At 42.9% G+C, this 13513-nt stretch overlaps 1 protein-coding gene across 1 annotated transcript; it reads left to right on the plus strand.

Annotated features, from left to right (window-relative positions):
- The first annotated feature begins 6667 nt into the window (after positions 1–6667).
- Positions 6668–7612, plus strand: LOC144757258 (olfactory receptor 10Q1-like). The gene has a single exon (XM_078646369.1). The coding sequence runs from the start codon at positions 6668–6670 to the stop codon at positions 7610–7612; it is 945 nt and encodes a 314-aa protein (XP_078502495.1).
- Positions 7613–13513: the final 5901 nt, after the last annotated feature.

The raw sequence follows: 13513 nt of genomic DNA on the forward strand, positions 1-13513 counted from the left end.
CAAACTAGGTGAGAGTTCGGCTCGACCACAAGAAATGTGTCCAATTAATCGTCAGCACTAACCACTTTTCCGTTTACAGTTAAATAGTTTTATGACAAAGTAGATTTTAATAAATGTGTTTACTTTTAATAAAGCTTTTACACTTAAATAGACTCTGTGGTTTTTGTTCCTCCAGACTAGAGTGGATGAGCTAAAGGTTTTGGAATTTTTGCAAGCATGAGTGCCTCTGACACTTCTTGACTGTGCTGTGACTCCGTACTACTCTCTTGTCCTGCGTACGATAATCTAGAGATCATTGGGGATCTATAATCGGTGACTTCGGGAGCTGAATGACTCTGCCACACTATCTAGTCAGTAAGGAGACAGTGCATAGAGGTATTGCTGAATATAATGGGAGTCCAATGGAATTGCCAAATGTCCAATCTTAGTTAGCTACACAGACAGACTAATAAGAATAGTCTAGTAATACCACAGGGAGTCATATTCGAGGCAGGATAAGAATTTATATCCAGTCTACAAGAAGATCAAAGACGATTTAGAAAAAATCGAATGAGGAACGCTAGGAAAAAATAGGTACTGTTTATTAAAATGTAAACTTACTGGGGCCAGCAAAGGAGCCCTCGCCTGCCCGATCCTGGCCTGCATCCTCAGCACCCTCCTCCTGTGTCCTCTTGCCCTTGGGGGGAGCTGATGTACAACATGAAAGAAAGAAAAACCAGAAAACATGGATGAGATTTTTCAACCAAATCAAACATTTGAAAAGAACAATAACAACATATTTTGGAAAAATAGCAAATAGATAGACAACTATTCCACGGGATCTATCTCATGTGGTATACTACGTTATTCGTATTGCCTGATTTGCGGAACGTTGACTTAGAAAGTTCCTATGTAACTCAAAAAACAGACTACTAAAGAGGTTTGCCTAGGCCTGGCACTGCAGGCAGCAGTGCGCAACACGTGACAGACAAAGTCCATCCTGCTTGCAGATCAGTGAATACTCAAACTATCAATCCACCCGCCACCACCGCCACTATTTCTTCTGATAGCCATGTGACTGTCTAAAGGAAGGACTGGACTTCAGTCTGTTGGGGCTGATTTATAAGTCCCTTGCGGAAGTTGCGGCTGATTTTCCTCCATTGTTGCGTGCCTTTTCTGACGCAGCGGCAGAACAAAAGACTCGCCATGGTGTTGGTGCGGCGTATATATTAAAAAAACAAATACATATGGGCATATGGGCGATGCATCACGTTGTAAAGCCCTGCGCCATCAGGGGGCGTTCCGGCGCAAGGGAGGGCGTACCTGCGCAGGAACGAATCCTAAAAGTGGCTGAGGGAAATCTACAAGATGTCAATCAGTCACTTTTAGGACAATGATGCATGACTCAAACCCTGCGCGCTTAAAGCCGACGTACGGCTTGATGCATCATTGGGGAGATAGGGTACCCCAGTGCATTGCTGGAGCTGCGCCATCGTTGGCACGCAACTCCAGCAATGCGCTGCCTTTACGGCACAGATGCGTAAGGCTTCTGTGACGTTTTGGGCCAATGGGTGGTGGTGGCATGGCACACAATTACTGCCGCATCCCTGCTACTTTGCAGGGATGCGCCGGTAATTGAAAATATGACCCTTACTGTCTAGCATTACGCAGTTCTTTTCTTTACAGTACACTCATACATAATTTCTCAGGCCAATGAAATGCTTCTGAACACAACATACAAAACAAAGAAGCATAGTAGCAAGCAAGGCTACTGAGAAGGAGAGCAGTGCACCTGAAAATGAAATGCATAGAAGATTTTGAAATATAATTTACCTCAATGTAATCGGCAGCATTATTGCTCTTGGTAAAGAACAAAAATTTGCAAATAACAGAGCAGGATAAAACAGAGTAGTAAATGTACTACTACTACTACTCACCAAGCCCGGGGACCTCTACGCCGAGCGCGTCCAGCAAGTCCCGCTCCCGGTCCATGACATCGGTCCAGCGGTGGGTGGCCTGGTTATATGTGCGCCGGACCCCAGAGATCTTGTACATGGCCCGGCACACCTTCTCCCACCGCTGGCGGCGCTCCCGGATGCCATAGCCGGTCGCGATCTTGCCGCCTCCCAGGATCGTCTTGGGGAGGCGGCGCTGGACGTGGAAGATCAGTGCCGCCACTTCCTCCGCGCTGAAGATCTCCCTCGGGACCACTTGCTCCCCCCTTAAACGCCCGCACGGGAGCCGGGCACGGGGTGCGGGACCCTTCCCCTTCTCAGGGTGCTTCCCGGCTCCCTTTACCATGGTCTGGGCAGAAATAAACTTAAATGATAAAGAAGAAATAGAATAGTGAAGAAGAAAAGAAAAGAGTTTAAAAAAGTAGTTTAAAAGTAACTAAAAGCTGCAGAAAACACAAAAATATAGAGCTAGAAAAATAGAGGGTTAGATAATAAGTAAAATTAGATCAAAAAAACTTCAAACAAGCAAAGGATGGCAGAGATTGAGAGAGGATAGAGAAAGCATGCCCAGAACCATAGCAATGAATGAGAAACAAGATGGCCGCGCCCGTTCACGACCGCGTGGGTAAGTTCGCGCGAGATTTTCCTTGCGAGTACGCGCGAAATTGTACTAGCGAGCAGCACACTTTGCGAGATTACACATAGCGGGCGGAAACGGAATTACGTCACGCCAACAAGATGGCCGCGCCCGTGTACGACCGATAGGGTAACTTGGCAAACGTATAGCTAGAAGCGCCTCGCGAACACGCGCAAGATCACGCGAACATACACGTCGCAACAAAAACAATTTTGTATTCGCACGTATTCGCGGCTTCCGAAATCGATCTCGCACGGATTCGCGCCCCAAAAAACGCGCGAAATTGCAGAAAAAACGATTTTAGCTAAACTGAAAGCAATGAGCAGGTGCAAAAGTTCAAACTTAACATTAGTAACATTCAAGGTAGTGCTTCCTGATGGGCCCCTCCAGAGTTTGCAACTATTCTATGACCCTGCTATGACCCAAACAGCAGGCTCATAGAATAGCACCATAAAGGTCCTGTGAAAAAAAAATTTCACTGCAACAAAAAGCAAATTACAGATAAGGAAGGAAGCAGGTGCCAGCCAGACTGGAACTTTCAAAATTACTGACACATTAATGAAACACAAATTAATTGATGGCAGTTGAAGAAGGGCAGGTGTGCTTGCTTTTTTCAACCACCATAATCTACAGTGATAAATAAACCTAATAGGTGCCAGTGAGGATGTACTAGAGGGTGGCATGGGTGTCCCAGAGGGTGGCAGTGGTGAAACAGAGGGTGCTGTGAACCTGTGATGATAAACCAGACGTAGAAACAACATAGTCGCGGCCGTTGCAAGCCGAAAAGTAAGTTCGCAATTGCGAACTTGTCCCAAAATCGGCGCGAACATGCGCCAACACAAAAAACAGAAAAATCCGCAAATCCGCTAGAGTTCGCGGATCTTCGCGGATTGCGAATCCGTAAATACGCAAATTCGCGGATTGCCAATCCGCAAAATCCGCCCATGCTTATGAACATACTGGGTAAGCAGATTTGAAGTAGATGATTTGCCATTTAATGCGAGTGATATGGTCCTAGGTGACATTAGCTGACAGGATATAATTCTACATATTTTTAATGAACGTGTAGATAAAGAAGGAAAAAGACACTGTTAGCGGATCATCTTAAATTTATTTTGTGTTTCATGTTTTAATAATCATATGCAATACCAGTACAAGATATTGATGAATATAAGGAAGGGATGGTAAATCTGATCAGTAAATAAGTTGTATTTTGAAATGATCATCAGGTGAGTAATTAACAGGAATCATGTTGATGTGTTAAATATGCACAGTAATAGGTTGATGTTCTTTTGTTCCAAAGAACAAAATAAACCTCCTGATGAAGTACTATTGAGTTCAAAATGCTTTGAGAATGAGGACCTTGAAACTAAATATTAAAGGAAAGAAAGGAATGGGGAATTTGAAGAATAAACACTCAATACATTTGACTTTTGCATGATTAAAAGAGTTGGAGGATTCACTTAACATGATATGGTTTGTATTTGAAGAATGATTGACTGCACAAGAGGACACAGAGGAGTGCCGGGGGGACATTGCAATTGGTCTATGCAATGCAAGAGTAAACAAAATTAAAGAGCCTCTGAATCAGTGAGTGTCACCCCATGACAACCCAATTAGATTACCTTTGAGGCATTTGGAATAAAAACAGGGGAGTGCACAGATTAATACTGGTACACGTTGGACAAATATTTTACTCATTGCCTCTCAAGTTAAGCCTCACTGCTCAGTACCAAGCTACCAGAGGGTGAGCACAGGTTAATTTAAGTTGTGTTTGTGACTTACCCTGCCTAGGACTGTGGTTCCTGGTATACAACCATTACCACGCAACTTTTACAACGATCTACCTTTACCACGCAATTTTTACAACGCAGGATCCATTACAACGAAGTACCATTACAACGCATGTATTTACAATGCAGATACCTTTACAACGCATACTATTACAACGTAAGTATTGGTAAGTATATAATTTTATTAAAAATATTATAGGTTTGGGTTTTTGGGTAAAGGGGTATTTTTAGGGTTCAGGGTCAGTTTTGGGTTTTTGGGTAAAGGGGTATTTTTAGGGTTCAGGGTCAGTTTTGGGTTTTTGTGTAAAGGGGTCTTTTTAGGGTTCAGGGCAAGGTTTGGGTTTTTGGGTAAAGGGGTATTTTTAGGGTTCAGGGTCAGTTTTGGGTTTTTGGGTAAAGGGGTATTTTTAGGGTTCAGGGTCAGTTTTGGGTTTTTGGGTAAAGGGGTATTTTTAGGGTTCAGGGTCAGTTTTGGGTTTTTGGGTAAAGGGTTATTTTAAGGGTTCAGGGTCAGTTTTGGGTTTTTGGGTAAAGGGGTATTTTTAGGGTTCAGGGTCAGTTTTGGGTTTTTGGGTAAAGGGGTATTTTTAGAGTTCAGGGTCAGTTTGGGGTTTTTGGGTAAAAGGGTATTTTTAGGGTTCAAGGTCAGTTTTTAGTTTTTGGGTAAAGGGGTATTTTTAGGGTTCAGGGTCAGTTTTTAGGTAAAGGGGTATTTTTAGGGTTCAGGGTCAGTTTTGGGTTTTTGGGTAAAGGGGTATTTTTAGGGTTCAGGGTCAGTTTGGGGTTTTTGTGTAAAGGGGTATTTTTAGGGTTCAGGGTCAGTTTTGGGTTTTTGGGTAAAGGGGTATTTTTAGGGTTCAGGGTCAGTTTTGGGTTTTTGGGTAAAGGGGTATTTTTAGGGTTCAGGGTCAGTTTTGGGTTTTTGGGTAAAAGGGTATTTTTAGGGTTCAGGGTCAGTTTTGGGTTTTTGGGTAAAGGGGTATTTTTAGGGTTCAGGGTCAGTTTTGGGTTTTTGGGTAAAGGGGTATTTTTAGGGTTCAGGGTCAGTTTTGGGTTTTTGGGTAAAGGGTTATTTTAAGGGTTCAGGGTCAGTTTTGGGTTTTTGGGTAAAGGGGTATTTTTAGGGTTCAGGGTCAGTTTTGGGTTTTTGGGTAAAGGGGTATTTTTAGAGTTCAGGGTCAGTTTGGGGTTTTTGGGTAAAAGGGTATTTTTAGGGTTCAAGGTCAGTTTTTAGTTTTTGGGTAAAGGGGTATTTTTAGGGTTCAGGGTCAGTTTTTAGGTAAAGGGGTATTTTTAGGGTTCAGGGTCAGTTTTGGGTTTTTGGGTAAAGGGGTATTTTTAGGGTTCAGGGTCAGTTTGGGGTTTTTGTGTAAAGGGGTATTTTTAGGGTTCAGGGTCAGTTTTGGGTTTTTGGGTAAAGGGGTATTTTTAGGGTTCAGGGTCAGTTTTGGGTTTTTGGGTAAAGGGGTATTTTTAGGGTTCAGGGTCAGTTTTGGGTTTTTGGGTAAAAGGGTATTTTTAGGGTTCAGGGTCAGTTTTGGGTTTTTGGGTAAAGGGGTATTTTTAGGGTTTAGGGTCAGTTTTGGGTTTTGGGGTACAGGGGTACAGGATAAAAATTAAGAAAAATTCAAATTAAATTCCATTAAATTAAATTAATTAAATTACATTACATTAAATTAAATTAATTACATTACATTAAATTAAATTAAATTAATTTAAATTAAATTATAATAATTTTAATAAATTTACATTTAAAAAAAATTATATACTTACCAATACTTACGTTGTAATGGTATGCGTTGTAAAAGTATATTCGTTGTAAATACATGCGTTGTAATGGTACTTCGTTGTAATGGATCCTGCGTTGTAAAAATTGCGTGGTAAAGGTAGGCGTTGTAAAAGTATGCGTTATAACGTCATACATCCGTGGTTCCTGGTTGGACATGGTGCATACCTCTGCCTACCAAAAACTGTATTTCTAACAGTGGGTGTCAGATAGGTACAGTGAAACCCACCAAAGAGAGGCCTGAGTTCACCTCTTAAAAGCACCTCTGTATTTTCTGGAATAAATATAATTATAATTCCTGTTTCCAGGTTTTTTGATGTTCCTTAGCCTGTTAGAACTTTCAGTGGGGATGCGCTGTGTTACACCGATGGCATGAGCCCTCGACACATACATGTAAGCATGAATTAATAACATACATGGAAACATGAATTAATAACACATACATGGTTGCTTGAATTGATTTTGTAGACTGATATTTAAGTCTAAACATTGCTTTTTGTCCTTTCAAAGATGGCAGATGGGGCATGTGAATCAAACCTTGGTGACTGAGTTCATCTTCATGTCCTTCACAAATGCCCGCGAGCTGCAGATCGGTCTCTTCCTGCTCTTCTCCCTTCTCTACAGCATAATTTTTCTGGGGAACATCAGTATCATTGTACTGGTCCAGGTAGACAGCTGCCTCCATAAACCAATGTACTTCTTTCTCTGCACTTTGTCTTTCTTTGAGTTCTGCTATACCTGCAGCGTGGTGCCGAAGATGTTGGTCAATTTACTTGTTACCAATCCAACCATCTCCGTTGTTGGCTGTTCGTTGCAGATGTTCTTCTTCATCTCTCTGGGGAGTGCTGACTGCTTCCTTCTTGCAGTGATGTCATATGACCGGTACGTAGCCATCTGCAACCCCTTGCGTTATAGCACAATCATGACCAAGCAGCTATGCTTCACATTTGTAGCTGCCTCCCTGGCCGTCAGCTCTTTTCTGTGCATGACACTGGTCATCCTTATATTCCGCTTACCGTTCTGCGGGGATAACCACATCCAGCATTTCTTCTGTGAAATCCCCGTGGTGCTGAAGCTTGCTTGCTTGGATACATCAGTCCATGAGGTCGCGGTATTCATCGTGGGTGTCCTAGTCTTGATTATCCCATTTTTGCTCATTAGCATCTCCTATACCAGGATCATCTCATCAGTGTTGGGTATCCGCTCCACTGAGGGCCGACGCAAAGCCTTCTCCACCTGCACATCACACCTGACTGTCGTTCTGCTGCAGTATGGCGTGGTCAGCTTCACCTACTTGCGCCCCAAGTCGCTTCACTCTCCAGAGCAGGACAGACTGGTCTCGCTTGTGTACGTCTTCGGGACTCCTCTGTTGAATCCACTCATTTATACTCTAAGAAACAAGGAAATGAAGGCAGCATTGAGAAAGGTGTTAAGCCACAAATGGTCTTCTTCTGTAATGTGATGGGTTACAAAGAACCGAGGGACAAACACATTACACCCATGCATAGGGTAAGTGGCAAAGGCTTGAGGAATGGAAGATGGGGATACGTTGCTACACAGTTTAGCTATTTGTTGGCACCCAGATGAAGATCGGCTTAAGCCATCATAGTCCTTAAATTTTTATGGTCCTCCCACTGTGCCCAAGGAGAAGGAAAGGGGCAAGGAGGACCCAGCGAGGAGATTTGAAAAGAAGGTCATTGAGGCTTTTCCAGAAAGAGATGAGGATTCGTGATTGGTAAATTGCTGCAGATTTCCAGCTCTAACGCAAAGCATGTGAACAAGCTTGTCTTAGTGTTTGGGACTCCTTTGCTCTTGAAAAGCCTGGATGAAGGTAAAGTTTGGTTCTGCTGGTCTTAGTAGGACTTGCATAAGAGCTGCTTCCTACTAGAGAGCTGGGGTAATAAATACTGTAGCTGAAGATGCTCGCAGGGTTTCTGGTACCTAACAATGTGGAGTTATAATTTCAGACAGTAAATGTCCTATAACTATTTAGGTTTGCATACTGGTTCTCAAACTCTGGCCTCTCCTCAGGTTCTACCTTCAGCAGCCTAAAAGCTCATCACAGACAGCAGTTGGACTGAACACACACTATAACTCTTTTTGGCTTCTCGAGCTCCATACACATCAGTCCCCCCTCAAGCTGTCTCCTTGAGGACAGACACAATAACTGGAGATACTCAGTCTCACCCAACAGAGAACCAACTCTCTCCAGAGCTCAAGGCTGAATCTCACCCAGAGGGTTTGAAGAAGGAACAGCTGAGGTGGTCACATACCAGCAAGCCAGGTGCACAGCACTCTAAATACAAGAAGAGGGCAGGATCCTTGTGAAATATCTGCAGATGTCCTAACACCCACTCTCACAGGCTGCCTGACAGCAGCACCTCTTATGTACAAGGTATGGCGACCAGAGCGAAGCCACTATCCGGCACGCCTCGAAGAGGTAACACTGATTGTCTTCATCATATATGCTATACAATATAGGGTTATGTAAGTGGAAAACACTGGTTTTGAAAATTAATTATTATTATTATTATTATTATTATTATTATTATTAATTATTTTCACAGTCATGCAGCTTATTTTAATATTTGTGTATGAGAACCAGGCAGCATCAGTCTTGGGCTGTAGTGGAAATATATTCATAAAATTCACACAGCAAACAACAAAAAAGTAAACCCATTATCTTATGCAATGTAAAGATATGGAACAAGTCACAAGAGCAAAAATGACAAAAGAATAAATAAACAAAAACAAATAATAAAAGATCACTAGACTAATTGATACACAGGAATGCCTCATACAGTGTGACAGTGAACCAACGAAGGGATATTGTGCAGCTTCAAAACATACACAAATACCAAACTCTGATATGTGTGATGTAAGTGTTTTACTGAAAGTAAATTACTGAAATGTCATTTAACAGAAATGTTGAAAACAAACTATTTGAAAATGTATCATTATCTTTCTTCATCCCTTTTGGTTAAATGTATTTTAGATCCAAAACATGTCATTCTAAACAAATCTGATGCATTCTGGGAGGAAGCAAATGGCTATTCTAGTCTTAGTCCTGTTGCATTTAGGGTTCACCTGGGGGCCTAAGCACAGCAACTTTAAAGAAGTCCTGAGAACAAACAAGCATTGGCAGAAGTTGACTTCTATTGAGATTTTAATACAGTGTCATAAGATCAAAGACTGGAACATGTCAGGCATTGGAGGGTCCAGACAGCTTGTATTTGTCAACAAAAGGAGTCAGTAAAATGAATGATATTAAAGAATTAATCACTGATTGAGTAGGTGGGCTGTGTGATGTCAGTGAACAGTTATCAACCAGATACACGGGTCTTATTTATGAGAGATCTGCGCTGCCCGGCCGCGAGCCTCTCAGTCGTATTTATGGCCTCTCGGAGCGGCTTTGCATGGCCTCGTAGATATGGAGCAAGGCAAGGCAACACTCGTGGATGTTGACGTTCCCCAGATTTACCTAATCACGTAAACCTGGGGCAGCGCCAGAACCTTCCGCCTCCCCAGAGCAGGCATAACGAGGAGAAATGTTACTTCTCTTCATTGTTTCCTCTTTCTGTTTGTGTTGCAGAATAAGGAAGACGCCTCTTAGGATTGTGTTTCCACCTACGTTGGCGCTAGACAGCAGATTGTGCACCAGTGCTGGGGGAAAGGACATAAATACACTTCATTCCTATCTTTTCACATTGGAGTAAGGCAGCACAGCAAGAAGACTCGCGGCGCTGCCCCACGTCAATTCCTCATAAATAAGGCCCTTAGTCTAAAGAGTGCAGTAGAAACTATTCACATAATACGGAAGGTAGCTCTCTTTAGTAAACCATGTTCAATTGTTCAGTGTTGTCTACAGTTATTATATAGTCATGTTATATTATGCTCTGTTATATTTGATGTTATGTAATGTTATGTCATGTCATGAGGCCCATAATCTGTTGTGGCAGCAGGGTAACAGACACATGAAACAACAGGGGCCGGGGTAACCATCTTAGGGCCTGCTCTGGACACCCCTCTCCAGGACCTTGTGAGAGGTGGTCTCAACTCAAAGGTAGCTGAGAGATCCAGCCGTAGTAGAGCTGCATTCACACCTTCATCCAGTTTGATCTAAACTCATCCACCACGGATACCCGAGCACTTCCAGGTCTATGCATAGCTCCGAATCCAAAGTGAGTTTCCAATATGGTACTGATTTATGCACTAGTGGAAAGAGAGATGGTTCATTGGTGTTGGGAGCAAGGATACTGTTGGGTATACTGTCAGGGATAGCTGGATTGGCTCTAGGTTTTGTTTTTTAAATAGGTAAGAGCTGCCTTCTTCCAGCTGAAAGGGATCACAGCACAATTTAATGAGATATTGCAAAGTATCCTCAGGAGGTCCATGGATATTAACCTGTTGGAACCAGCACTTTCTGGTCGGCTGAAGGGATGCCCCAAGCCAGGCGGAACCGGCCGCTCCCGTCAAGGGTGGGTGAATACACTTGCTGTATAACCTGTGCTCACCATTGGGTAGTTTGGCGCTGAGCAGTCAGGCTTTCTTCAGAGGCAATGTGTAAAGCAAAGGCACAGCAGTCACTTGTGTTAAATACACTGAAAACCACAAAAGAGACTTCACACAGGGTGTATGTAAGATTTTTTATATTCAATACACATATTCAATCATTACAACTTGAACATCATATACTTGTGGACATAAAACACACTTAGAAATATTACTAGCAGTACTAGGCCCACTCATATCTTTTTGATATCAATAGTATGCACACTGTACATAACTCCTAATCTACCCCCCGCCCCCAATAGAGAGAGCACACTTATTTGGTGCGATACACTATCCATCCCAAGCCAAACCTAGCAATACTGATAATACAGTCCGACAGCGATATAGGGTACATACCGGGTCACAATTATATCAAAGACATGTACCTACATGAAAATAGAACACTCTTTAGCAGAACTGTGGGCAAAGCCACGCAGGTAACCCCAATGTCAAATTGTGCTTTCGGCATGAAATCAATGTTTACAGCAGCACCAGCAGGCAATGCCATGAGTCAAAGGCGGTCCACCTACGATCGCTCCCATTTACACACATTCACTCTGCACCGCTGCACCATGAAACAGGTATCAGCCACTCCGTACGGAGGGCTTTCACTCACATATGCACCTGGCACCCTAATACAGTGCCACTGGTACCCAGCAGGTCAATGGATAACACCCTGCGTCTTTAACATGTCTGATACAAGGACGATCGATGACCTATTTAAGCACATTGAATCAGGTCTATTAACAACCCGTCAGACCATTTTCGGAGTAATTCCATCTTTCATACACTCCGTACTTGGAAGAGTTTTTGGAGGGCTTCCTTTTGTCCTGCTATCAATGGCAGACATTCTGATTTTAAACCTATTGATTCGCAATGGACAGCTCAATCCCTCAAGACATGGAGAGAATACCGCTGGAACAACATTGTCGTGAGCGTATGGTGTTCTACCTGACTACCCCGCAGCTTCGAGAGCAGAGTGAGCATTGGTTTCTATCTTTTAGACCAGTCTGGCTAGACTGTGTCCTGCCTGTGTTCCGCTGCCTCTCCTGCGGATTCGGATGCGAGTTGGATCAGTGTCTGACACTTCCAGCGGTTGAGCCACCGGGCATAGATGTGCTTCTGGAGCCTTGCAGGCCCACGTGCACAGTTGTCCGTAGCGTATTCCCATGTTGATGACGGCATTTCTAGAGCCTTCAATGGATGCTTCCGTTCCTGTTGGAAGGGACATCGGCTCTGCTCCAGAGGTACAGGCATCAGTTCCAGGCGTGTAGGCATCTAATTCTTACCTAACGTGTGCTGTGGGAACCAGAAATGACCATCTTTGCTCACTCAATATTATTCTGGAAGCACTGGAGGGATTGCCACCTGCAGATGCAATGTTCAGCTATGTCGAGTCTTCAGCACAGGATTCATAAACAATCTGGCTTTCCAGTTCTGGGGACTATTCAGCATTTTTAAACATTTACCAATGTGTAGGTTGAAACTGACTTTGTTTTATTTTTTCTCCATCTCTGCTCTGACTGAGCATAATGGTTTTCATGGTGTTCAGTGTAATAAAAACCACATTTACAAATTTAGAGGACCTTTTGAATGCTTTTAGGGAAATTGGCCTTTCTTTTATGGACATTTTTGATAGGCTTTTTAATATTTTATTTATATGTGATTTTCATGCTTTTTATGACCTTAGCTTTATTATTATCTAGCTGACCCTGCTGACCTTCTGATGAGGAGTGGGCGTCATGTATTTTAGGCCGGTACTATCATGTATGTCTCTTTTCTTACAAACATTGTCCCATCCACACGACAATAATGGTTCTAAACAGGTGACATTTTACCTAGTAGTTCGCTTCTGTCTCTTTGACACCAGACTCTCAGTACTCTATCATAATCCCTGTACTTGACGTACATAAACATATCCTCAGGCGCTGCATAATTATTTTGCATAAGGGTCTCCACTTTTTTATCCTTGGCCAACAGCCTGCTGTGCCTGATCATACTTGTTTGGAAAAGCATCAGTGATTGTTTTCAAAACATTTATGATTGTTTTCAAAACATATTGATTCTATAAGAAACCCTCAAGCGACCACTCTGGTATATAAGACCCGTATTCCCCTCTACAAATCAGAGGAAAATGTCTTCCAAGCTGACTCAGGGTCCTGCATGCTGAATCTTCGACACGCAGCAATCTGACATCCCTTGCGGGGTATCATCCTCGATGCAGGGATGGGGTCCTTCATTCTCTACCATCAGGTGAGGGGGTTGGTTCTTCCCTAGGGGATTCTTGGCTATATATACATATATATCTATACACATTTACATACTACACCTAGATATCTAGGCTGGGGACATTTAGGCAAATTACGTAGGGAGCTATTGTTTCACCTGAACTGTATATGTTCATCTTCTTAGCACTATGATAGAAATGTATCTACTGTTTGCTATATTGGTACTTGCGATTTCTTTCGTATGCTTCTGTCTCTTGATTGTCGCCTCAAATATGTTTTTACAGAAGACTGACTCTGGACCAATCAGAACATCGGGATTGTCATGTTCAGTGGTTACTAGAAACTACGTACACCACTGTAAGATGCAGGGGGGTGGTAGTGGCACTGTAGAGCTAGCTGATCTAATGGCTGACGTATCCCATGGCAGTGAACGGAAGCGATTTGGACACCAAGCCCTCAGTTTAGGTCATCCAAAATGCGCAGGTCCTAGGTATTCCAAGGAACAATACAACACCATGGCCTCAGCCTCGCTTCACCCTATAGTTCACCCCGATTGTACCATGCCCTTGGATGGAAGATAACCA

This window comes from Lissotriton helveticus, chromosome 1_1, assembly GCF_964261635.1.
Source record: "Lissotriton helveticus chromosome 1_1, aLisHel1.1, whole genome shotgun sequence".
Classification (NCBI taxonomy): domain Eukaryota; kingdom Metazoa; phylum Chordata; class Amphibia; order Caudata; family Salamandridae; genus Lissotriton; species Lissotriton helveticus.

What these genes read in the sequence shown, in the direction of transcription:
- LOC144757258 (XM_078646369.1), top strand. Translation starts at nt 6,668, where the DNA reads ATGGGGCATGTGAATCAAACCTTGGTGACTGAGTTCATCTTCATGTCC.